Genomic DNA, 25,344 nt, shown 5'->3' with positions numbered 1-25,344 from the left:
CACACAACCTTGTCTCGCAGGTCAACGGACAATTCTCTTGACCTTGTGGCTTAGTTTTCACTCTGACATACACCATCAACTGTGAGACCTTATATAAAGAAATGTGGGCCTCTCCTAATAATGTCCAGTGAATTAATTTAGGCACAATCAATCCAATCAAGTTGTAGAAACATCTCAAGGACCATTGATAGAAGTAGGATGCACCAGAGCACCAATGGCAAGTGTCATAACAAAAGGTGTGAATACCTGTAAATGGAATATTTCAGTCTTTTATTTGTTTATACATTTTTTTGTGGTTGTAGTATTGTGTGTGTAGATTGATGAGAAAATAAATAAATAATTGAATGCATTTTAAGAGGAATCTGAAACATAACAAAATGTGGAAAAAGTGAAGAGCTGTGAATACTTTCCGTATGCACTGTGAGAAGTGTTAAGATTAAGAAGTAGCCAAGAGGGATCTTCCATGACTGCCATGATGACCAGGGCCTCCTTAGCTTCTGGTAAGGAATAGTTGACCACTCCACTGCCTACATCAACATACCCATGTATTTTACCTCCACAAAACTCTGTTTCCTGATTGACATTTCGCCCATCATCAAAGCACATATGGTGTCTTTACCCTGTTTTTTTTTATTGTCTTCCACTTGGCACTGAAGCGCACTGAAGGAGGCCTTGGTGAAACCAGGATCAGCTTCCACAGAGTTGAACCAGTTGCGGATTATCTGTGGATGTGGCAAGACAAGGTTGAAGGACTGACGGACATATTCGTAAGCTTTTGCAGAGTATATGCAAGGTCATTGCAAACATTCTTAACTCATCAGATATTCTGTGAGATTTTTGTTCCTACTCACTCTTAGCAGAATTTCCCATGGCACACCAGAAATGGAGCCCTCAAGCAGCCCCGCACAATCAGAAGAGATCAGGGATTTCTGTTTGAGCTCCAAGATGACAGTAGACAGAGAAGTAACTTTACGTTTTAACCTGATTATTGTATCACCTTGCAACCTGATCCGTTTGCGGCACCCTTGAAGTTTATTGTGCACTGCATCAAGCTTACGTTTGAGTGTTCTGGGCGAGTCGGCTAACATGTATGTGTGATCCACTGATCCATATGATATGCCACTACGGAGATAGCAATGGTCATGTTCAACACGGTCACTGCTCTGCTGCTCCAATCCCTGTTCCTTCGCTGTATTGCCATCTATCTCTGGCAAGTCATCTTCCTCAATTTGTAAATGGTCTCCCTCTTCCCTTGTGTAACCCACCTTAAAGTTTGGTTACTAAGACCATAACTTTAGTTTTAGAACAGTTTGAGTTCAATAAATATTTTAATATATAAATAGAATAAATATGAATAAATAGCAAGAAGCTGAGTTTACATGATTATATGTATTTCTTTTTTGGTCTGCTTGAAAGTGCAGGTATTCTAAAATACTTTTATTGTGGTATAGTCATCTCCTAGGTGACGGGTTTGTTTTTCACTCTCGAGACTCCACTTGAATGAAATTGATTAGACGTTGCTGATAATCCTCTTAAGAAAAATAATACTCTTTATCTAACTCTAATCTAACTTTTTCTAAATCTATCTCTCATATTGAATCATTTTACCTTTCCTTATATCTATTTTTCTACGGATTGTTGAAGACCTGTGTTGTTTGAACCTCGAACTCCGATTGTTTTTTTATGTACACTGGAACACTGGATGGCGAGTCAGTACCCTTGGATCGATTGAACTGTTCTACCCTTTCATACTGGATAACCAACCCCTTGAACTGCCCTTTCATACTGGATAACCAACCCCTTGAACTGCCCTTTCATACTGGATAACCAACTGGATAACCAACCCCTTGAACTGCCCTTTCATACTGGATAACCAACCCCTTGGATCTGTTCCCTGGATACAGATAAGCCTTCACACATACACTGACATTGTACACTCACACCACCTTACTTTTTCTTTTCTTTTGGACATTTGAGTTTTTTACTATTGATTTGATACTTTGAATTTTTAAGAGCTCTTTTATTATTTTATAGGGTTTTGTATTTATTTATTATTTATTTTCTATTTACTAATATTTTCTCTTCTTTTCTCTTAGAGAAAATATATTCTTGCATTTAATAAACCTGCATTATTTATTTATAACATTTTACATACTGGTGTCCTTGTCAATTTACTCCCCCCTTAATGCCGAACCTAGAACTGGCCTAAACAGTAACTCATAGAAGCACCTCCTTTTACTTTAAAGTGCAATTTATTATTAAGTAGAGTAGAGGGGTGCTACACTTGCATTTTCAGTTTTGCAATGGTCCCAACCACCCTGCATTTCAAAGCCATTATCCTGAGGGAGGGCACCTTCAGCGACATCAGAGGGAGCAGGTACTATGGTATGGCTTTGATGTACTAGATTTTGGACAGCTTTGAAGCAGCACGCTCGAAAATAAGTATGACCTGCTAGATAAGCATCAGTCTGACATGCCTGATCATGTGTTTGCACTTGACGTTTACTAACATGGCCTCTCTTTTTCTTTCCTTTCGTCTTTTTCTGTTGCAGGCTTTCTGGATTCATTTTGGGGGCTTATTTTAGTCAGCTCATACAGTTATTTAACCGTTAGGTGTTCATATGTTTGTTACACAGCCAATCCAGGTCTGTTGAACCCACCACATTATAAGGCTTTTTCAATACAGGCATAACAATGTATGTAAAAATACTTGACAGATGTTCACTTTAGCTCAGTTACCAATGATAGACTTCATTTATGGTTATTTGCTATTTAACTCATCACATTTATGATCATCATTTTGTGAGAAAACAAGTAAATTCAATTATAAAAAGGTAAATAGAAACAAGTTTTTTTTTTTTATCATTATTGGTGCTTATTTCTTAGAACTTAATCAGAACAGGTGAAAGTGCTTGAAATGTAAGTTTTGTAACTGTGTGGGGATAGCAGATGCAGAAAGCCAATGAGTTTGAGTGAGAAGAAATAATAAATAGCATAATTTTCTTTTTAGCAAACATTGAAAGTGGGACCCACAGACCAAAACACCTTACAAGTGTTAAAAACGCTATAATAACAAAGAGACTAGTAATATAATTCAATACCTTTTTATTTATGTAAAATTAAGAAAACATGCCCCCCCCGGTCCCTAGCACCAATGAACCACTTGGAGACCGCCTTCTCGTTCTCGGCATCATTACGGGTGATTTGGCTGGTCATGCCGTTTTTTCTTTAAACCTCCTGCAAGAAACAAATATAACGGTCACTTACTTCATACTGTATTGTCTAACACAACTCTCAGCCTGGACTGCAACTATGTTAAGAAAAGCGCTATATAAATGAAGATTATTATTAGAACTACACACACTCTTCAACACACAAGTTAGGCAACTGAGAGACGTGCAAACACACTGCCCAGTTATGCCAACTGTCACTCCCTCCAACTTGCCAAGCGTTTGGTACTTCACTTATGCCATGATAGTTTTCTACAGAATGTAGATTCTAGTGCTAGCATTTTTCAGTTATTAGGCCTAGAATCTATACAAGGACTGTAGTTGTTCTTACCTTTTGCGAGATGAAAGCAGCCTCTTCCAGTGCGTCCAAGTAGGTAATCGTGGAGATTTGAGAAGAATAAAACTAGTCACAGCCTAACCTTTTTTTTCTGTCACGTTTCAACTTTTCCAACGGCTCTTGGGGAGGAGTTTCTTTGCGCAGGCACTTACCACGAGAACTTTGGGTGCAAAATCAAAAACGATTAAGTTTTTAACTAAGTAAACTAAGTTTAACTAAGTAAAAAAAAAGCTAAACAGATTGTAAAGCCACATTAAAATGGTTTAAGGCTCATTACGGAATACTAACACATTACCCTAATAGATTTTTAAATATATATTGTTAATTTTATATAACTGCAGTAACCAGCATGTCATATCAACATACTTTATCGTTTTTTTTTAATATATTTTTTTTTATTGTGGCCCAGTTGGGACCCATGTAGTGCCCATGTTTAGTTTTAGCACGGTGTATTTTATCTGGGTTGCCCATGTGGGCCCCAACCTCAAAGCCCACTCTAAGCCCATGCCCAGCTGAAGCCCAACTAACCCAAGTAAGGCCCATGTGGGCCCCACATGGACGTGTTTGCTGGGTAGAAGCTTTTCGGTTCACTTGGATTAAGCACTGGGACTGACGCAGCCGCAAGCGGCGAGCTGAGCTATCAGGAGGGGATTATGTAGCATGGGTGTAAATGTCTAATGTTGTATGAGTGTCTCCCAGAATGGAGTGAGAGAATGCTATAACGTGTAATGTCGGTTATCACAGTTGTATTTGCGTTTACTATGTTGTGTATTTGTTAGCGTGCTTAGTCTCTTTGGTTGTACCTCATGTGTTTATCCCTGTGTTGATGTGTGTGGTAAACCCTTACCTTATTGTGTGTTATATGTGTGGCTGAGACTACCCCTGTGTTGCTCTTAGTTGTTGTCTGTTTATGTGACATGAAAACCTATTGCTTAATTGTAAGCTACCTTTTTTTTCTTTTCTTTTTTCTGTGAGGGCTGGTTGCAATTGTCCTGCAACATTTTATTATTTTTCAGTGTGGTACAGTAGCGCTGGAAAGTAGCAAAGTTCAGCCCCAGCCCCCCAGAGACCAGCCCCAATCTGCACGCAGCAGCCAGGAGCTTCTGCGAAGGTAGCACACAATAGGAAGTGGCACAGAGTCTATGAACATGGGGCGACATATTCCTATTTCGCCCAGGGCGCAGGATTGCCCTCCACTGGCCCTCATTACATGCCTGGTGTAGCTTCCCCGTCACACTCGCACCTGCGCACACAGGCTAACACAAGTAAACACAGTTTATCCACCTCTGAAATGTCAGACATACAGTTTATCCACCTGTCAAAAGAGTTTATTCACCAATTGCAATTTTAACATTCAATAATCACACTGTAGCCTATTATCCACATTCTTAGTATGTAGCCTACACTCAACACTCTAGGAACACTCAACTCTCTAGGAATTTAATAGGCCTATCACTGATTTTGTTATAAACATAGGAAAATAACCTCCAACATCATCAAACATGTTGCCTTTAAAAAAAAAAACGATACCGCATGGCAATCCACTGCACCGATCACAGAAATCATAGTTTACCAGCTCTTATTTTACCACTACATCCCTGTGCGCACAGCACACACATTCAGCACGCACACACCACCTAATCCACCCCCAATTCCCCTAAAAGGCACACAATTTAAGAAACGCAATGGATAGAACAAAATTCACACACAACTCACAGGTTATTATCACAATATATTTTTTCTGTATGGGAATCTGCCTTTAATGGACAAAAACGGGAAAAATGCAGTTTGCTTAAGTAGCGGATATTGCATTTCTGCAGTAAAGTGCAGTAGCCTACTCTGTAGTGCAATGTCGTTTTTCATGCCCAAACTAATGCATTTCTTACATGAACTGCAAATAATTACTCACTAAAAAGTAGGCATATGCTACTGCAGGTGTTCAACGCACCACCGTTTTTGTTCAAATAAAGTTTGCCACGTTTTTAGGGGGCGGTAAGGGGACGGTGAGTTCTCCAACTTAATTGCCTTGTTTTTTTCCGATCTCGTATATGGGCTTGCCGTATTTTCCAGGAAAAGGACGAATCTAAGCTTTGAGGAACTTTGCCGCATTTCAGAGTTGAGTTTGTTTGACGTCTGGTGATAACAATAAACTTTCCAAAAAATGAGTCCGATTAAGAGCTTGAAAGTTACATACGACGCAATTAACGAGAACAATACTTTCAGTAGTGGTGGCTTTATTTCTGGGCGCGTTACTCTTGAAGTTGAGAAGGAAACGAAGATCAATTATTTTTTAGTTAAAGCAAAAGGTAAAGCAAGTGTCCTATGGAGTCAACGAATTGGCACGGTTAATATGGTTTTCTACGACAAAGAAACCCTCTTCAAGTCGAAACATTTCTTTATAGCTGAGAAGAAAGATGAAGGTAAGAAGACTGTTGCATTTACACACTCTAATCTTGGTTTAATAATAATAATAATAATAATAATAATAATAAACCGTTAGTCATCAAAGAAGTTTGAAAGTGATCACAACAAATGTCACGTTTGCAAAAACAATCAGGAGGCCTACGGAGTTCCAGAATTAAGGGTCATGGTGGATGGGACATTTTGTACTACACAATATGAGTAATACAATGAGTGCACGTTCTCTGAATATTACCTAACAATAAGTTTCGCATTCCCTCGCAATACTTTTGCGTTCCCTCACCATTCTGACGCTAAACGTATTGCTTGGGAACGCAAAAAACATTGCGAAGGAGTGCTAAACTATGCTGTCATAGTCTAGGGATCTCAATACGCTAAGATTCCCAGCTTAGTAAGGGACTGTTCGTTATTTATAAACGGGACCACCGGAGGGATTTTGAGTGCTTCAATCAGAAGTTGCATGACCCTCCAACAGAATTTACCTAAAAGACATGACCCTCCCCAGCCAATTGACAATGTCTTCAGTCCACGATCTTAAACGCTACGAAAACACATCGACTAAGTCTAACGTTCTAAACGCAACCTCTGCTTTCTGATCTTACACATCACACTTCACCAAGATGGTGGCCATTTCAGTAGATTTACTTACTAACATTGTTGTGGAAACACAAGCATGGAAACTAAATGCACACTTCCTGCAACTGCATTAGCCTACTTGAAATAAGTTACTCCTCTAGTAAGTATTCACATGAAATCAACAAAGCACATTGGGTAATAACAAATTCAACACATGAACTTGTTGCTATGGACTCGTCTCTAGGCTTCCTCAGTTGTAAAGCTGCCAAAGCTGAACATTATCCAAAACTCAAATTTCTCAGACGAACGTCAATTTGGGAGCTTGCTACACTCCTTCCTTCTCAAATGACTTGAAAAGGCCGTTTGCACAATTTCACAAATAATCACAGGGACCGAAAAATACCAAAAATATGGCAACTATTTCCGGGTTTATCATTTTAACTTTTCCCCGCTGTCTTGCCGTTTTAATATTTCCCCGTAGAATATCCCATATTAGGCCTACTGTAATACTCTCATACCGCATTCTGTCCTGTCTCTGTGTTGTCCTGTTGTTACCCCTTGCCCTTCCAGTGAAACAGATGTACAGACATCCCAACCTGCAAAAAGTCACTTCAGGGAGGTATCCCGAAGAACCCCCCCCCCCCGCCAAAAAATAAAAAAAAATAAAAAAATAAAAAAAAATAATTATTGTAGCCTATAGGTATACTTAGATACTGAAAAACAGATGAATGTTTGTTCAATAATGTATAGTCAGTACACACAAGGAAGGCCTATAGATAGGAATTTTGATAATAAAATATGTAGATTTTGGTAGTTTGGTCTTTTCATGTAGCCTTGTTCTAGCCATCTAGTATAGGCCTGAAAAATATGCACATGAAATGACATTTGTTCAACTCACCTCAACATGTCTTTTGCAATCATTTAACCTGCCATGGGCAATAAGTCACTGTTACAAACAGTGCAGCATACAGTATCATTATTGTTTACTCTTATGAGACAAGGGTAGGCCTACACATCGTGTGGTCTGATGTGAAATGGGTCTTAATGTTCATTTTTTGGGGGCACTCTGACTCTGCCATGACGCTCCTGTTCCTAGATACACTGAACTGATTAATTTCGTTCAGGATAAAAGACATAAAAGCCTGAGGGTTGATTACTGCAATGGACTGTTCACAGGCCTTCCTAAAAAGACTATTAAACAGCTTCAGGTGATACAAAATGCAGCAGCTAGGACTCTAACAAAAACTAAAAGAACTGACCACATTACTCCAATTCTTAAGTCCTTGCACTGGCTTCCAGTAAGTCACAGAATTGACTTTAAAGCACTATTGCTTGTTTATAAATCAGTAAATGGAGCAGGACCTAAATACTTGTCAGACATGCTTCAGCAGTACACACCTTCTCGTCCTCTCAGGTCCCAGGTGAAAAACCTGCTAGTAAAACCTACAGTTAGAACTAAACATGGTGAAGCAGCTTTTAGCTGCTATGCGGCTCAGCTGTGGAACCAACTTTCGGATGACATTAAAAAGGCCCCAACTGTAGCCAGTTTTAAATCTAGACTTAAGACCAAACTGTTCTCAGACGCTTTCTGCTAACTGTGCCGAGTTACAAATTCTGAATCTGCCTCGATAATTATTCTACTTTGTCTTTTATTACTTTTTTTACTACTTTTGCCTTTGTTTTTGCTTACTAATTATTCTTTATTTTTAAATGATTTTACCTTGTGTTTTATGTTTTCCTTTTATTATGATCTTTACCTTTTAACTATTCTTTGACTATATTGCCCTTCTATGCTTTTATTTGTTATTATCGTTTGGTTTTGTTTATGTAAAGCACATTGAATGACCTCTGTGTATGAAATGTGCTATATAAATAAACTTGACTTGACTTGACTTGACTACACTGAAAACTGATTGGTTGATTTAGCAAAACATGCCAATCAGGATGCGTCTTGCTTCAGGCACATGCGCACCACCCCTCCCTCTCTCTCTCTCTCTGTCGTGTGCGCGCTAAACTCAGATGCATACGTGATTTAAAGTATCGGTCTTGCGTGCGCGCTCTTGCTCGCTCGCTCTAGATTCCGGGACATTTTATCTAATTTGCGGGCATCAGGGAGCCGCTGTCAATATGCGGGAGACTCCCGGAACTTCCGGGAGACTTGGGATGTCTGGATGTATTCAAATCATCGTTTTGCTTGCTTGAATGCGAACTCAGAGTGATGTTAACCTAGGCCTATTTAAGTTAAGGACGTGGTTGTCATGAGAGCACGATTCATTGGCGCTTGCAGTGTTCGGCCGTACATGCCTGTACCTGCCCTATGTATATCCTCTGATTGTAATGCTTACAGATATCTAGGCGATATTTGTAACATTTGTTTTGTATTTGGCCTGTTATAAAATCATGTAGACCTATTGAACAATTTAAACACATTAGGAACCGCAAAGTTGAAGACATGCATAAAGACATTGCTGCAAATTTAAAACCGGATTACTCTGGAATGGCTAACTGTACAGGGGCATGCTTTACACCTTTGTGTTCGGTAAGGTCTGCTGTTTATTCTAATATATGGTTTGTTATGTGTTGAGGTAAAGTTCGCGAAGAATTCCACCAAGATGAATGGGTAGGGAGACGGGCGCAAAAAATATGATTAAATTAAAGTTACTTTTCTCGCGAACCGTTTACCACAACAACTAACCACTAAAATCGTTTAAAAGCTGAGAAAAGGCTCTTTGTGATAACAGGCTACTTCGCAAGTAGTTTGGGTGGGACAGAATACCTATAGCCTACAGAGCAGTAGCTCTGGTCATATCGGCTCTGGCTCATATGATGTAGCTTTAAATGCATTATCGCTTCACTACCCAACACGCGAACAAGAAAGAAAAGAAAAAAGAAACCGTGCTTATGTCGCGATTTCCGATAGGCCCCGGCCTAGAGAAAAGACAGCTATGGTAACCTAACAATTAGGATTTGCTTTGCCTACACTGCTGTTTGGTTGTCCCAAACTTTGAGACGATCCATAGGCTATACTCGCATTAACTGAATCTTATCAACCCAAACTGCGATGTTCTAAACAGAGTGACAGGATGCAATGTCTAATAATCTCACTGCCTTCGGCATAACTGCTAACAGTGCGCCTAGGCCTACTGTTAAACACCTGAAAAATATTAAGCTGCTGTTTTCTTTTCATGACGAGCACTAGGCCTACGCTTAAATGATTTATGACTGAATGGAACGTTGCGTTTTTAAGCGCTAGAACTGCTTATCACGTGACAAAGTTTACACCAATCATCATCTTCTAATGTATCAAGAATACAAGGAAGTTTATTGTCACATGCATATAGTTACTGGAAGTAAGAAATGCAGTGAAATTATGTTTGATGTCAGCCTATTTGTGCAAAGTGGGGGGTAAAAAGTGCAGTAGAAGAGAGGTTTAGTAGATTAAGTGGCAAGGGCTGCATAAGAAAGGTGGGGGAGGATTGGAATGGGGGGGGGAGCAACCCAAGAGCAACAGGGGCAAGGAAAAACTCCCTTACCAAGGAAGAAACCTTGGGCAGATCCACGGCTCAAGGGGCTAACATAACTGCCAGGGGTCTTGGTGTGTGTGTTGGGGGGATGACAGGGGAGATGGGATAGTGTGCTGTGTATGTGGGGAGAGGGCAGTGTGCAATATGTGTGTTGGAGAAGCTTCCTCATGAGACAATGTGCTGGGGGGAGGAACATCCTTATGTTGAGATGTCCATTCTCTTTGCCCTAGGCTATCATTTGTGCGCGAAGCATGTTTCAATTAAGACAATACACAAGCTATTTTTTATTGTTGTAATATTGAATGATTTCATGAATAAATTGTGGATTACGGCTGGCGGCGCCACTGACCCAAGGCCACAGTAGCCTGTGAACCTCTGAGGCAACTCTTCTGAATGCAAGGCCTGAACGCAAGGGCAACTCTTCTCTTCAATTTCCCTTCCAAATTACTTTTTATTGTCTGAAGACATCTATCACAAGAATCTAACATTCTAACAGCAACAGCAAAGCAAATGCAAGCTAACCAAAGTGCAGTCGGTTCTCCCGCCATGGTTTTTGAAATCACACACCTGCTGTATCTGAAGCCCCACGCACGCACTCACTCTACACGCCCCCTGTTGCACGTCACAATTTAATTTACTATAGCTGATCCTGCCTTCTGGCTCCCCAAAATGCCGCATCATGTGAACAGATCAGCAGGCCGGCAAATTTTCACCTCGCTTTCAGACACAAAAAGACGGCAAAAAGACGTCTCCTCAAATTTAGCGGGATCTCTGTGTGAAAAGGCATTATGTCTACGTGCGCACCTGCCAGGCTACTCAGCTACGAGTAGACAAAAGGCCTTTTCATACAGAGATCCCTCTAAATTTGCGGGAAGAGGAGACGTCTTTTTGCCGTCTTTTTGTGTCTGAAAGCGAGGTGAAAATTTGCCGGCCTGCTGATCCGTTCACATGATGCGGCATTTTAGGGAGCCAGAAGGCAGGATCAGCTATGGTAAATTAAATTGTGACGTGCAACAGGGGGCGTGTAGAGTGATAGTCGTAGGCCTTATTATGCGTGTGTGGGGCTTCAAAAACCATGGCGGGAGAACCGACTGCACTTTGGCTAGCTTGCATTTGCTTTGCTGTTGCTGTTAGAATGTTAGATTCTTGCGATAGATGTCTTCAGACAATAAAAAGTAATTTGGAAGGGAAATTGAAGAGAAGAGTTGCCCTTGCGTTCGCTGTGATTTCCCTTTGAAAATCAGAGGTTCACAGGCTACTGTGGCCTTGGTCAGTGGCGCCGCCAGCCGTAATCCTGTACGCACCGTGTGTACAATTTATTCATGAAATCATTCAATATAACAACAATAAAAAATAGCTTGTGTATCGTCTTAATTGAAACATGCTTCGCGCACAAATGATAGCCTAGGGCAAAGAGAATGGGCATCTCAACATAAGGATACATTAGAAGATGATGATTGGTGTAAACTTTGTCACACAATGTGATGAGCATTTCTGGCGCTTAAAAACGCAACGTTCCATTCAGTCATAAATAATTTAAGCGTAGGCCTAGTGCTCGTCATGATGTTCTGTCACTCTGTTTGGAAAATCGCAGTTCGGGTTGATAAGATTCAGTTAATGCGAGTATGGATCGTCTCAAAGTTTGGGACAACCAAACAGCAGTGTAGGCAAAGCAAATCCTAATTGTTAAGTTACCATAGCTGTCTTTTCTCTAGGCCTGGGCCTATCGAAAATCGCGACATAAGCACATTGGTTTCTTTTGTCTTTTCTTTCTTGTTCGCGTGTTGGGTAGTGAAGCGATAATGCATTTAAAGCATACATCATGTGAGCCAGAACCGATATGGCCAGAGCTGCTGCTCTGTATAGGTATTCTGTCCCACCCAAATTTGCTGAACTACTTGCGAAGTAGCCTATTATCACAGACATCACATGTATCACACGAAAGAGCTTTTTCTCAGCTTTTAAACGATGTTAGTGGTTAGTTGTTGTGGTAAACGGTTCGCGAGAAAGGTAACTTTAATTTAATCATATTTTTTGCGCCCATCTCCCTACCCATTCATCTTGGAATACTTAGCGAACTTTACCTCAACACATGACAAACCATATATCAGAATAAACAGCAGACCTTACCGAACACAAAGGTGTGCCCCTGTACAGTTAACCATTCCAGAGTAATCCGGTTTTAAATTTGCAGCAATGTCTTTATGCATTTCTCCAACTTTGTGGTTCCTAATGTGTTTGAATTGTTCAATAGGTCTACACGATTTTATAACAGGCCAAATACAAAACAAATGTTACAAATATCGCCTAGATATCTGTAAGCATTACAATCAGAGGATATAGGGCAGACATACACTCATGAGTTCATGCTTTGTTTTTTCGCTGGATTTTAGGATAGCCTATTATGGTAACTGATTGCATTCCAAGCTACAGTCAACTCTAGCAGGCATTGAATGACTGGAGACTTTGTAAATTTATAGATTGACATAATGTTCTGTCTCTGCTATTGCTGCTTTTGATCAGTTAGATTTTTTTGCAATCTCCTGTGGTGGGCTGGACATAGCATCGAAATGCCCGCCCAGATTCCCCTTTCCGCCTTGACCCATTCACACTGGTGCCGGAACGAAAAAACTCGGCAAAATGTCTAGGGGGCTTGGTAGTAAATTTGGCGAGACACTTTGTCCCGCCGTTCCGCCTCAGTCTATGTGAAAGGGACAGTCATTCCACGATTCTGGTACATAAAATCGCGGCGATTTCGCCAGTGTGAAAGGGCCTAAAGAATTCCCCCTGTATATTCACTCCAAGTTGGCCTATCATAACTTGCAAACTCTACACTGTAGACCATAAACTGGCTATTTATATGACAAAATGTATTTGTTCAACTTTATGAAGCAGAATTACGCACTGCTACTTGGAACGTCTAACACATTTTGTTGGCAGGAGAGAGAATGACAGCGATTAACAAATTGCACTTGTTGCTGCTTACCAATAAATACTATATATTTTTTTGCAAACAACAAAAACAGAAAGGATGGAGACAGCAAAGCTAGAGATGGGCAGGAACAAGGTCAATTGGTAGAAATGCTTGTCAAAACGTTAGGGCCTGGATGTGTGGATGAATGAAGCACAGTAGCCTATATGCTTTATGTTAAGCATGCACACTGTTTAAAGTTAGGCTACACGGTAAACTACAAGTAAACCAAAGTTAAATTTAGCTTTTTTAGGGCTGGATAAAGTTGACCAAATGGATATAGGCTGTTAGGCGTGAATAAAGTAGGCTACTTTGTTGCTCCAACCCTTCCAACGTTAATGGGGACGAATGTTGAAATTTTCCGTATTTTGCGTGAGAAACCCAGGAAATCTCCCTTATTTTCATTGTTCAATGTTGACAGAGCTATGGAACGAAAGAGAACGTTATATGGCGACAGAAATCAACAATCAAACAAGCCACTTTGATTTTTTGCTGTTTTCATCAATATAAAAGATGGGTGACCCCCCCTCCTAGACAAAAAAAGTTAGGTGACCCTCTCCTCAACAAAGAATAAAAAGACATGACCCTCCCCTATTTTCCTCCGGTGACCCCGTTTATAAATAACGAACAGTCCCTAACAATACATTCCCACCATGTCCCTTTGGGCTCCATAAATCACAGATGTGTCCCAAGTCCAAAAAAAAAAAAAAAAACCTGAATACATGTCGCACAATGCATGAAGTATTGTTGACCAACCTACTCTCTATTTATTCAGATTCTGACGTTGTTCATCCAGGATGCCATGTATACCCATTCTCTTTTCAAATACCTCAGCAGTAAGTCCGTAACAAGTAGGCTATTGTCCATTTGTTTGAATAAGAGTAGGCTACTAAATGCTAGCCTAGTGTCCTTAATGTGTGTACACAGGGACATGCCATCATCCTTCAAAGGTGAAGCTGGAAAAGTGGTTTACTTCTTAGAGGCAAAATTGACCAGGTCTATGCGGATGTCCACCAAAGACAAAGCTGACTTCACTTTTTTGTCCCTGACAGATATTCCTGTTACAGACATGAAAGTAAATCCCTCTCTGCTTTCAACAATTTTGTTGTTAATCTGTCTGTTCTACCCTAAAAGGTACACTTGGTGACACCTTTGGCCTTAATTCAGTTGTATTTTCTTCACAGTCTCAGTTTGGGACAGCAGACAAGAATTTGAGGTTTCTTAACTCTGGAAATATCTCAGTTAATGCAACCATTGACGGGATGAAATATTACCCGGGTAAGTATAATGTAGAGTGCTTTGGTTTAGTACTGCATTATAGTTTTTTCCCTTTAGAATGTAAGCAGTCTTGTTATGCAACAATTTTTCTTAAAGGATAATTCCGGTATTTAGCACTTTGAGTCCCTTTTCTGGTTTGTTTTGGATGAACTAGAGTGGTGGACACAGAAATTTTGACGATTGGTCCTGTCTCGACTTTTCTAACTCGTTTTGAATCGCCTTTACTGCTTCAGAGTGGCTGCCTACAGGCATGCACAAACATGTCCTTAAAACAACCCTTAACATTCGTTTTCAAAACTATACAACTCACTGAGTGGTTAGTGGTATCCGTTGATTATTAAAATCAAATATATCGGTACAATGGATGATTTCCAGCCGTGTTATTTACTATTGCGGAACTATTTTTTCAGACACCTCACAACTGCGTATAAACTTCCGCTCAATATCTTAGCCTGAAGCATAGATGGTGGCACAGTAATATCAACGTGCAATGAGTCTTCCAACAGAAATCAATGGGATTTTACAAAATGCCAAATAAAACACGACAGAAACTGTATTTTGCTATGCTACTTGTTTTGGAACATCAACGAACACCACTAACCACTCGGTGAGTTGCACAGATTTGACGAACGTTAACGGTTGTTTTAAGGACATGTTTGTGCATGTTTGTCCTTTAATTTACTGAATCATTTTCAAGCACAGAGACAAAACACTGTTTTAATCCGGATGTTAGTTGTAGAATACACCCAGTATCCCCCAAGGGTTCCTGAGCAACCCCATCAGTGCAACTAACTTTACCCCAGAGACCAGTATGTTGGTTCCTGGAGAAAACAGTCGTTTTATCACTGGCGCCTTAATGCAGGGGCTTATCTGGGCTTCAGCCCAGGGGCCTTGACTAATGAGGGGCCTCCTAATAATAATAATGATAATCAATAATAATAAACGGCCGTGTCCGTATTCGCGGCGTCAGTCCTACTCTGCTCCGCTAGCCTAATTGAGCACATCGCACTGCTCTACAATGGCATCCATGCAGAGGCCCCCTTTGTCTTCTCTTCTAAGTGTAACAAAATGTAACAAAACTTAATAAATCCCAAAGGGTGTGTAGAGGAGCTAGAGGAGAGGCTGAAACTGACTGACAAACTTACAAACTCTGGAGATAACGTGGGTAGCATTGAAGCAACGATAAACGAATGACGTGGATTCCTGTAACTGTCCATGAAAACAGAAGGCATAGCAGGTAAATATCGTAGAAAATAGCCTGGCAATGAAAGGGCTTTAAACACATGTATTTCACTTGTCCCACTGGAGTGAACGCAGAACATGGGCTGTTGCGCAAAGAAATGAATTAGTGATCTGCATCTCCGTTCACCAAAAGCTAAGTTTGTGCTAACCCATTCGCACAAATAATAGCCTATGTTATGTTTTCTCCATTGTTAACGTGAGATATGTCTCCATGTAGGGTAGTGAAGTGATAATGCATAAGGTAGCCAATATGTTCACGTCACATGAGCCAGTTGCTTGTTCTGTAGGCTAAAAGCATTTCTGTCCCTCCCAAGCTGCGTTAAAATGGTGTTAAGTGGACAGAATTTTAAAAAACCTCCTGGGGAAACCCCCGACACGACAGACACATGCACTTTTGAAAAGCTTGAAACGTCCATATGTGTAGCCTAACCCATCTCTTAACTTAGCCAGCCAGTTGTAACAAAGTCCTTTTAGGCAAGTCCCTCCACTCGGCGGCCATATACCAACGTTTTGGGCACTCATCGGGCACAGTCTTTGGGTCGAACTGCGCGTGCGCAAGGCTTCACGACACCAATCTTGCTCCAGCGGCGAGATCACAACACATGATTGGCACGATGTCTTCACAACACACCATATGATTGGCTCAATGTATTCACATCACACCACATGATTGGCTCAATGTATTCACATGTCGACGTTTTGCCGAGGAAGGGGTGGGATATGTGTAGACAACGGCCATATTGGCGTGACAAACTAGCCCCATGCATTTCTATGGAGTATTTTTTGAGTGCTGTGTCTCCACATTAGAAAGTCTCTGGTTGTAAAAGTTCAACGCTTGTTTTCGTGCAGTGGGCCTTTTTGATAAGCGATGTCATGGGTAGGCTGACGTGATTAAGGAGGGCTTTCTGTTCGTAAAGGTTTTACATAGGCTCAATAATGATAGGCTACACTGCACATTAGGCTATTAACCAAAAGCGCACGTTATGTATAGGCTAAATAGGCGGGTCAGATCGCGGCCCGGGTATCATTTAATCATAATTAATATTTGTGATTGGGGGGGGCTCAGGTGGTATTAAGGCGCCCCTGCGTTTTATGCCTGGTATTCAGTCCTGGTGTTAAGCATCTATCTTTTGAATTTAACCAGTGCCTTTTTAATGCTTTTCAACAATATGTGTGTTGTGTACACACACTCAGTTAAACTTACATACACTCAAAGTAACTACACTCAATTTCAATATGATAGGCACAGAAATACAATTAAATTACAAAACTAGCTTGATACATAATGAATTAACCCTAAGGCTCATATTGCAAGTGTTCTTATTGCAGGGCATTGATTTACCAATGAAACCAATGACTGTATGTAGTCATTGCATGTTAACTATAGTAAACATATAAGTATAAGTATATATACTTTTTTGATCCCGTGAGGGAAATTTGGTCTCTGCATTTAACCCAATCGGTGAATTAGTGAAACACACACAGCACACAGTGAGGTGAAGCACACACTAATCCCGGTGCAGTGAGCTGCCTGCTTCAACGGCGGCGCTCGGGGAGCAGTGAGGGGTTAGGTGCCTTGCTCAAGCGCACTTCAGCTGTGGCCCACTGGTCGGGGCTCGAACCGGCAACCCTCCGGTTACAAGTCCAGAGTGCTAACCAGTGGGCCATGGCTGCCCCTCATGACATAATGAATGTTTCCATACAGTCTTGTTCACTAGTCTATACATTTATCCCTTATTTTCCATATGTCCCTTTAGATTTATTAATTACATTGTATGCATTTGTACTCATCAAAGTAGTTGGGGCTTAAATGAAAAGACTATTGTTTTTGTGCATTTATGAATTAGTCTGTTTATCTATTATAATGTTATAATCTGTTATCATGACCATGATATAATGAAAGAAATATAATCTAACTGTAATTACATACAAAAACACAGACACCACTGCAATTTAGTAAGGTTGATTTAGAATTTGGAGGTTATGTTACAGTATCTACGAACACTGCTATGAGAAAATGGTATGATGATTGTAAACTTTTATAAGCATTCATTTTAAAAAGTTTATTTATTTATTTAAATTTATCATCTACAGGAGCTGAATTGAAGATTATGGCAGAGATTCAGAATAACTCTTCTCGTGCCATTAAACCCAAATATAGCCTGTACCAGAAACAAAGTTTCTTTGCACTTAAATCGAGTCGGGTTCGCGATGTAGATATTGTCAAAGAGGAAGGAGAGCTAATTGAGCCATCATCAAATCAAAATGTGAGCCTATCACTAAGTATCCCGTCAGATGCCATTCCCTCCATTCTCTCCAACTGCAAGGTCCTCAAAGTGGAATACAAACTCAAGGTATGTCATTGTCAAATAATTAAATTGTATTTCTTACTTATGCAGTGTCATTATGAATGAATGTATGAATTATGAATCCTTATGCACAGTATAAAAAGTATGGCATTTTAGTATTTTCCAGTCTGGATAAGTATGGACAAAAAGAAGAGAGTATGGCAGATAAGATGTGTTTCCAAACTATCGCACATCTACATTCTAAAATTTGAAACTGCCAAAATGCTCACCAATATGTGAGAGAGAGCGGACCAGAGGGAGGTTGATGTCATTGAGATAAAGCAAGGCAAGATGTGCGACGGTGCCATCTAGGCCATACCTGCCAACATTAGCTTTCCAAAAACTTTGGAAAAACTTTTTTCTCTTTTGGGGGGGGGGTATTTGTTTGCATATTTAACATGTTACATACACTCTTTGCAACACTGCATTTCGGTCGTTGCTTTTACCTTACCGAAACAGATAGGCCTACACATGCCAGTTATGTATCCACCACCTCCAAAACTGCTGGTTAGTTTATGTTCCGAGGACACAAGTTTCCTATTGTGTATCAACAACACTCAATAACAGCTTATGTGATGAGTTAATCACAAAATGTCTTCCCTAACAATTTGACAACAGCTAGTTGTGGAGTAGGCTATTCAACTAGTCCGCTTGCTTGCGAGACTCCGTGGCTGCACAGTGTGCACACTTCCTTATTTGGGTTTTTGGTTGCCAGGTTTTATGAAGGTTTAAATTGAAAGTAAGTGATTGTGTATGTGTTTGTGTACGCAAATTACGGGAGTTTTCCGCGAGAAATAACAAAACGGGAGGATGCCGGGAGATGACATTAAAATACGGGAAATACGGGAGTGTTGGCAGGAATGATCTAGGCTGTAGTCTTGGCAAATGCCCTACACCATTGTGTCCATATACTCTCCGTATACTGCTATTCTCTGCTAAAATGCTAGTAGACCCAGTAGATGGTTGTCTTTTTACAAAAAATATATGTTTGCTTGGCCTTTTTTTTACCTTAGATTTCATAAAGTTACCAAGAATTAGAAACCAGAAAATATGTTGGTCATTTCTGAGGCATCTGCCATCAGTGAACCATCATACAGTATACACTGTCCATATTAAAGCGACCTTGTCTTGTAGCCAACTGCCAAGCCCAGTACACAGTAATTCAACATTTCTCCCTTTCGCCTTGAGCCTTTACAACTCTCGGTCTGTGACTAGCGCAACAGGGATAAATCCACTACGAAAAGACTCCCCTGGCGGTCAGGAGGTAGGCTTCAAAACACAAGTGAGTCAACAAATAGAATCTCACTGTGCAGCGTCACTGCGTGGCCTCGCAGGCAACATTATATCCAAAAGGTGTGCACCAGTATGTGGAAATTCCACACCATATACAATCCAAAAAAATACATGATTTAAAGGTGCTCTAAGTGATGTTCTAAGCTAAAACAAGTTTTGTCATATACAACAAACATCTCACAATACGCTAGTTGCCTGTCCCCTGAATACACTGTAAAAAAACACAGTCTCTGACAGTCCATGCTCCAAAAACAAAATGATCCTGGCCAAGGCTGCATCAGGCTGTTTTTGGAGCCTGGGCTGTACAGAGACCGAATTTTTTCAAGTGTATTCAGTGTGACAGGCAGGTAGCATATTGTTAGGAGATGTTTCCTGTGTGACAAAAAATGTTTTAGCTTAGAATCCACGTAACATCGCTTAGAGCAGGGACATTCCACGTCAATTCAACCAGGGCCCACGCACTTAGGTCTCAAAAAAAATTCTGAAAAAATTACCAGGTGTACCTATGTTACCTAGGAGACACACTGTAAAATTACTTTTATGTAAGATCAATACTTTCCAAGATACAGTCAGTTTTACGGGGGGAGGGGGGTGTCGATTTTGTTCGGCCTTTTTTTGTCAAAGTTCACAAGCCCATAGCGCAATAACTAAACCATTTAAGTGGCCCATTTTGCATGCTGGTACATAAATAGGAGTAACAAAATTGTCACATTTAGTCTAGATGATCCTGCATGGTCATAGCTGTCCCTCAAAGTTGATCAAAATTGTATTGGAGTTTTTGGCTGGGCTCTGTTTAGGCCTTCAGAAGACATATTTGTACTCAACATAGGCTCTAGATTTATGTTCTTTATTGAGATAAGTAGAAACACTCTCACAGCAATGAACAGAAAATAAATTCCTTCAGGGTCTGAACAGCAGACCTTACTGTTCAGACCTTAAGTCTGAAAAATAATTTCAATTGTTCTCATTTTCAGAGCACCTAAACACCTTGTGGGAATATACAAGATTTTTTTTATATTTTTTTCTTTATTCTCCATGATCCATTCTTTTTAAAAACACCAATTTGTCCGACGGAGTATTAGGGCCACACATGAAGGAAGAAATATTTTTGCCATGACGAGATTAAACTCGCCATGTCGACATTAAACTCGACATTTCGAGAATAAAGTTGAAATATCATGTCGACTTTAATCTCGACGTGTCGACATTAAACTCAACATTTTGAGAATAAAGTTATAGTTTATAGGAGAGAGAAGGACCGCTCGGGACGATTGAAAGGGAGGACGAATTAAACATTACAGTTTTCTTCGACTGAAACAATGATTAGACATAGGCCTATATCATGTGAACAAAACATAAAACATTAACCTCCGTTGCTCAGCCAAATATTTTCCTGTAGGTCCTTATCACGGAGTTACAGGCGATAAATGCGATGGTCAAAAGTAGTCTAAACGTCATTAGCGGGTTTTTTTTATTTATTGTAGGCCTATTATTAAAGAGTGTTTTTCATCTAAAGGTTCAACTTCATGCTTATGCACTAGACTAGGCATACTAGGCGCTCTCCCCAATCCTAGAATTTCACATTGCTTGTTTGTAATGGATGCTAAACAGCCTATTGCTGAATGTCTAGGGACGAATGAAGCTGTCCTCCTCCCGACCACCCCATGTACTAGTAGCCTACATGCGCACATATGCACACACAGTGCATAAATAAAGTATACATGCACACATATTCCCTCACGGGATCAAAATAGTATATATGCTTAGGCTATACCTGTGTTTATAGCCTCCTATGTTTATTGCAGGTGAGACATGGAAAAGCAGTTTTAGAGAAATTAGTTAACCTATGGAGAGTGGTTCATGAAGGGCAGTTATTTGAATGTGCGGTGGCCTTACCCACGTAAAACAGTGAAATAGCATTTTGTATAGAAACATATCATTGGATACATGTATTATTCTAGCTATATACTAAACGGCATAGTGCACGGTACTTCCAACCGCGAGATACAGCACTTCACGATGACGGCAATGAGTAGTTAACAGACAAGACGCAATCAATCTGAAAGTCGACACGTCGAGATTAAAGTCGACATTACATTTCAACTTTATTCTCGAAATGTCGAGTTTAATGTCGACATGCTGACTTTAAAGTCAACATGTCGAGTTTAATCTCGCCATGGCAAAAATATTTTTTTTTCTTCATGTGTGGCCCTAATACTCCGTCGTAAATTTGACTTGTCTTATGCAAATCAATCTTTTTTAATTTGCAAAATGCCCCATTGAGATCAAGTTTTATTTAGAGTTACCACAGTGCCACCTGTGGTTGTATAGAGTAACCTGTGGTAACTTGATCTCAGTGGTGCATTTTGCCCATGTTCAGGGTGGAGAGTAAAAAAGAAAGATTCCATTTTGAGGGACAGCTATGACCATGCAGGATCATCCAGACCAAACGAGACAATTTTGCTACATACTATTCCAATTTATGTACTAGCATGCAAAATTTGAGCCTCCTACATGGTCTAGTTCTTGCGCTATGGGTTTGTGAACTTTGACAAAAAAAAAGAGGCCGAACAAAATGGACACCCCCCTCCCCCTGTAAAACTGGCTGTATCTTGGAAAGTACTGTGTGTGGGCCCTGGTTGAATTGACATGGAATGACCCAGCACCTTTAACAAGGGTAGGTGTTTATCTCTGGAAGAATTTTGTAGAACATAAACAAACTGGATTGGACTATAGTTCCGTATGTTCCCCAGACATGTTATGCTGTTCAGATGCACTGTTGTAAAAGTAGCTGCAGTCTCATCAGTAAATGGGATGTACTGTTTAAGTGTTTTTGAGCCACTGATAGTGAAATCCAACTTCATGTCAACTTCTCAGGTCTATCTTGATATCAAGTACTCCAGAGATCCGGAGATCAAGTTTCCATTGGTCATCACTGCTGCCCCACAGAACACAGCTGGAGCAGCAACATCAGAGGCCTTGGAAAGAACAGAGCCACCTCCTCCATATAATAGTCTATACCCAACCCTACCCAACCCATCAGGGAGTTCTTAATGGGTAACATGTAATCTGTAATGGGTCCTACACATGCGAACGGATGTAGACTAGATCTTGTATTATCAATTGGTCTTCCTATCCCTAACAGGGATGTATGCAGTGCTATTTCTCTGACCAAAGGCCTGTTCTCTGATCACATGTCTTGACTGTACTGACTCCTTTCAAAACCATGTAAAGTAAATCCAAATCTTAAGCATGGTTGAATGGCATTACTCGTGCTGCTAGACGAAAATGTAAGAGGCCCAGTGGCATAAGTTTCCATGGTGACTTGTCCCCACCAATATTTTGTCCCTACCAATATTTTAGCGAGCTCATTTGTATCATGTTTGCTGTGAAGATATAGCTTATTCATTTTCATATTCTCATAAAGTGTATATCTCCAGGACAACCAGTTTAGACATGCTAAACTATCATTTGAGTGTCTGAAACCGAAGGGGATTTATCAGATGCTCACATGAAAGTGTCAGAGCACATGGCTACTTGTTGCGTTCGTGGCAGACTCAGAGAAGACAAGCAAAGGGGCAGATTTAGCCATTACATAGGAGTAGCTTTACTACAAACTGCTTTTCCCTCTTCCTAGAGAATGTTTACAATGTCAAAATGCACCAACAGCATGTTACATGCAAGGACGATTTGTGGGTCCTCTCAATCTCCACTATGCAGCTCATCTACTGGAATGTTATGCTACCCTGTTTAATTGGGAACGCAACTTGAGCGCACATGAATGGGAGAGATAGTGGCAGGTTTGTCATTGTTATGGGGTTGTGTTCCTACCAAAGCTGAAACCAAACCTACGCCCTTGAGGAAGGTTGAATGCAAGTGGGGGAAAAGACAAAGGTGTCTTGAGATATTAACAGCTTGAGACAGCTGGTGTACAATAGGATTCATTTTAAGATCTTACAGTTAAATTATACATCTTTCAGATCTGTTACATAAATATACCCCAGCAAGAATACTCAGACCCTCCTAACTGTCTTCCTAAACTTATTGTTTTTACCTGATTAACTCTATGAAGCATTAAGTTCTTGTTTTGATTTCTCTGTTTGTTTTGTCTTAATGTACAGAACTATGGTCAACTGCTGTTGTAATCTATAATATTCTATTGTTTGATATGCTTTTACATTTACATTTATTAATTTAGCAGACGTTTTATTTATCCAATTTGTCAATTATGTTACAAGGGCCACTGTTGCCGGAGCAATTCAGTATTAAGTGCCTTGCTCAAGGGCACAATGGTGGAGGCTGGGTATTGAACCTGTACTTTTGTTAGTTTGTTTGTTTGTTACTATTATTGCTGTTAAATAAACATTTCATTATTATATTTTATTATATCCTGGTCATATTGGCAGCTCATTTCTGAATATGCTGGGTGATTTATTACACTGCAGGTATATTACAACCCCAAATCATGTTAACCTTAATACATATAACTTGTTGAAACCAAGACATTTTCCAAGACTTGTTTTTATAGGAAAATATACAGTATGTTCATGCACTCAAAAAGGTTGGGACAGGGTCATGTTTCAGTGGGAATGGAAACTGAGGAGACCAGTTGCTTGAGTTTTGAGAATATTCTTGCCCAATATATTTCAGCTATTTTCAGCCAACAGTCTGGGGTCTTCTTAATCAATGTGACAGGTCTGTACTGCAGATAGGCCATTTTAGCACCTGGACTCTTCTACTACGAAGCCATACTTTTATAATGTGCAGAATAGCACTAGGAATTTAACACCTCTCACCTCAGTAGCTGCAACCATGAAATAGTGTTAATCTGTCAACAGGGCAGACAAGGTTGGTGAAACTGCCATTGTGAATTTCCATAAAGTGTGTTCTGACAAATCTGAGGAATGTGACAGCTGAGGGCTGTCTCTTACTGTTTGTGCCCTGAAAGGTTGGAAAGTACGGTAACCTCTGATCACAGATGTGTTGGACCTTCACAATATTTATCAAATAATTGATAATTAGTCCCTGAGTTTACATGACCAAAATGTAGCCTATGATTGACAAGACTTACCTATGAGTATGAATCTTACTGTTATGAATTGTGACCTTCAACATATTGGTAGCAGCATACCAAAAGAGTGTAGGCAATGGAATTTTCCAATATATTTAGGTAGCACTGATAGCACCATTACAACACCTGTCATCTAGATTTCCACTGTTACCTAATGACTCAGCCAAACCTGCCACAACACACAACCTGCCGATGGCCCCCCTCAACCCATTGGAGCAGGGAGTGGGCCTGGTCATTCAGAGTAGCGAGTGGGCCCCTAACCTCTCTTTCAGACAGCAGTGACCTACACCCCTCAGCACACACTACTGAGTCAGACAACAGCTACAGGGCACTCAAGCACAAGACCCTGTCCTTCCCCAGGTCTAGGCATAGGTGACTGTGCGGCAGCAACAACCTTGGGTGAACAACTCTGCTCTCAAAACTTTGGGATAACATATCTGCCCTTAAAACACCAGTATAAAGCGAGTGGCTGCTGACGTGCTGGGTTTGTTTCCTGCAATAGGAACTGCAATGTCATCGTGGCTTTACCTTTAGACTACTTCACTAAGTGACCCAAGGTGCTTTTGGTTCCAATCCAGAGTACCTTCACAACAGTTGACATCTTGGTCAGTAAGATGCTCTGCCAGTTTGGTGCACCCAAGTGTCCAGAGGCAGAACTTCTGCCAGTGGCTGAGCATCAAAGACAAAGCCACTGCATCAACAGACTAGTGGAGGAGTTTTACTGTACCTCTGTCCTAAGCCAGAAGAAATAGTGGGGCCCTGATTGGACTCCTTTGGACAGCTGTGGGCACAGCTGCATGAGGGGCACGAACTGACCAGGCAGTCGATACATGCAACAGCAGACTTCTGCCAGAAGCAGGTGTTGGACATGCGTTGCAGGAGAGAAGATTCCACTGCGGGAGTGAAGGTGTTGAGTTTATTGGCCCAAGCTGAAAGAGTGATTCCTATAAGATTGTTTAGCCAGTGGGTTGGGCAGTGCTTAGTGGTTATAAAGCTGTCTGGTTAGCCCCTCAATGGCCCTTGCCCTGCAGTGAAACAGGATTGAGAGGCTGA

At 40.5% G+C, this 25,344-nt stretch overlaps 2 protein-coding genes across 3 annotated transcripts; one reads left to right on the top strand and one right to left on the bottom strand.

Moving 5' to 3' along the window:
• Positions 1-484: 484 nt before the first annotated feature.
• On the bottom strand, positions 485-2,555 carry LOC121716050. Of its 2 annotated transcripts, XM_042102202.1 has the most exons (3): positions 2,288-2,555; positions 852-1,255; positions 485-722 (listed from the first exon to the last, which is right to left on the bottom strand). In XM_042102202.1, exons 1-3 carry the CDS (start codon positions 2,322-2,324, stop codon positions 528-530), a joined length of 636 nt encoding a protein of 211 aa, XP_041958136.1. In that variant the 5' UTR covers positions 2,325-2,555; the 3' UTR covers positions 485-527. The 2 variants fall into 2 exon arrangements, 1 of the variants encoding a protein (XP_041958136.1); XR_006033742.1 differs by lacking the exon at positions 485-722 and having other exon boundaries at positions 755-1,251; positions 2,285-2,555.
• A 2,969-nt stretch (positions 2,556-5,524) lies between these two features.
• Positions 5,525-23,606, top strand: LOC121716049 (arrestin domain-containing protein 3-like). Its single transcript, XM_042102201.1, has 6 exons — positions 5,525-5,987; positions 13,835-13,895; positions 13,987-14,134; positions 14,244-14,337; positions 17,674-17,933; positions 22,098-23,606. The coding sequence occupies exons 1-6, from the start codon at positions 5,729-5,731 to the stop codon at positions 22,272-22,274; spliced, it is 999 nt and encodes a 332-aa protein (XP_041958135.1). The 5' UTR covers positions 5,525-5,728; the 3' UTR covers positions 22,275-23,606.
• The last annotated feature ends 1,738 nt before the right edge of the window (positions 23,607-25,344 follow it).

The sequence above is a fragment of the Alosa sapidissima genome, chromosome 8 (genome assembly GCF_018492685.1).
Source record: "Alosa sapidissima isolate fAloSap1 chromosome 8, fAloSap1.pri, whole genome shotgun sequence".
NCBI classification, from domain to species: Eukaryota; Metazoa; Chordata; class Actinopteri; order Clupeiformes; family Clupeidae; genus Alosa; species Alosa sapidissima.
This window is presented reverse-complemented; position numbering and strand designations above follow the sequence as displayed.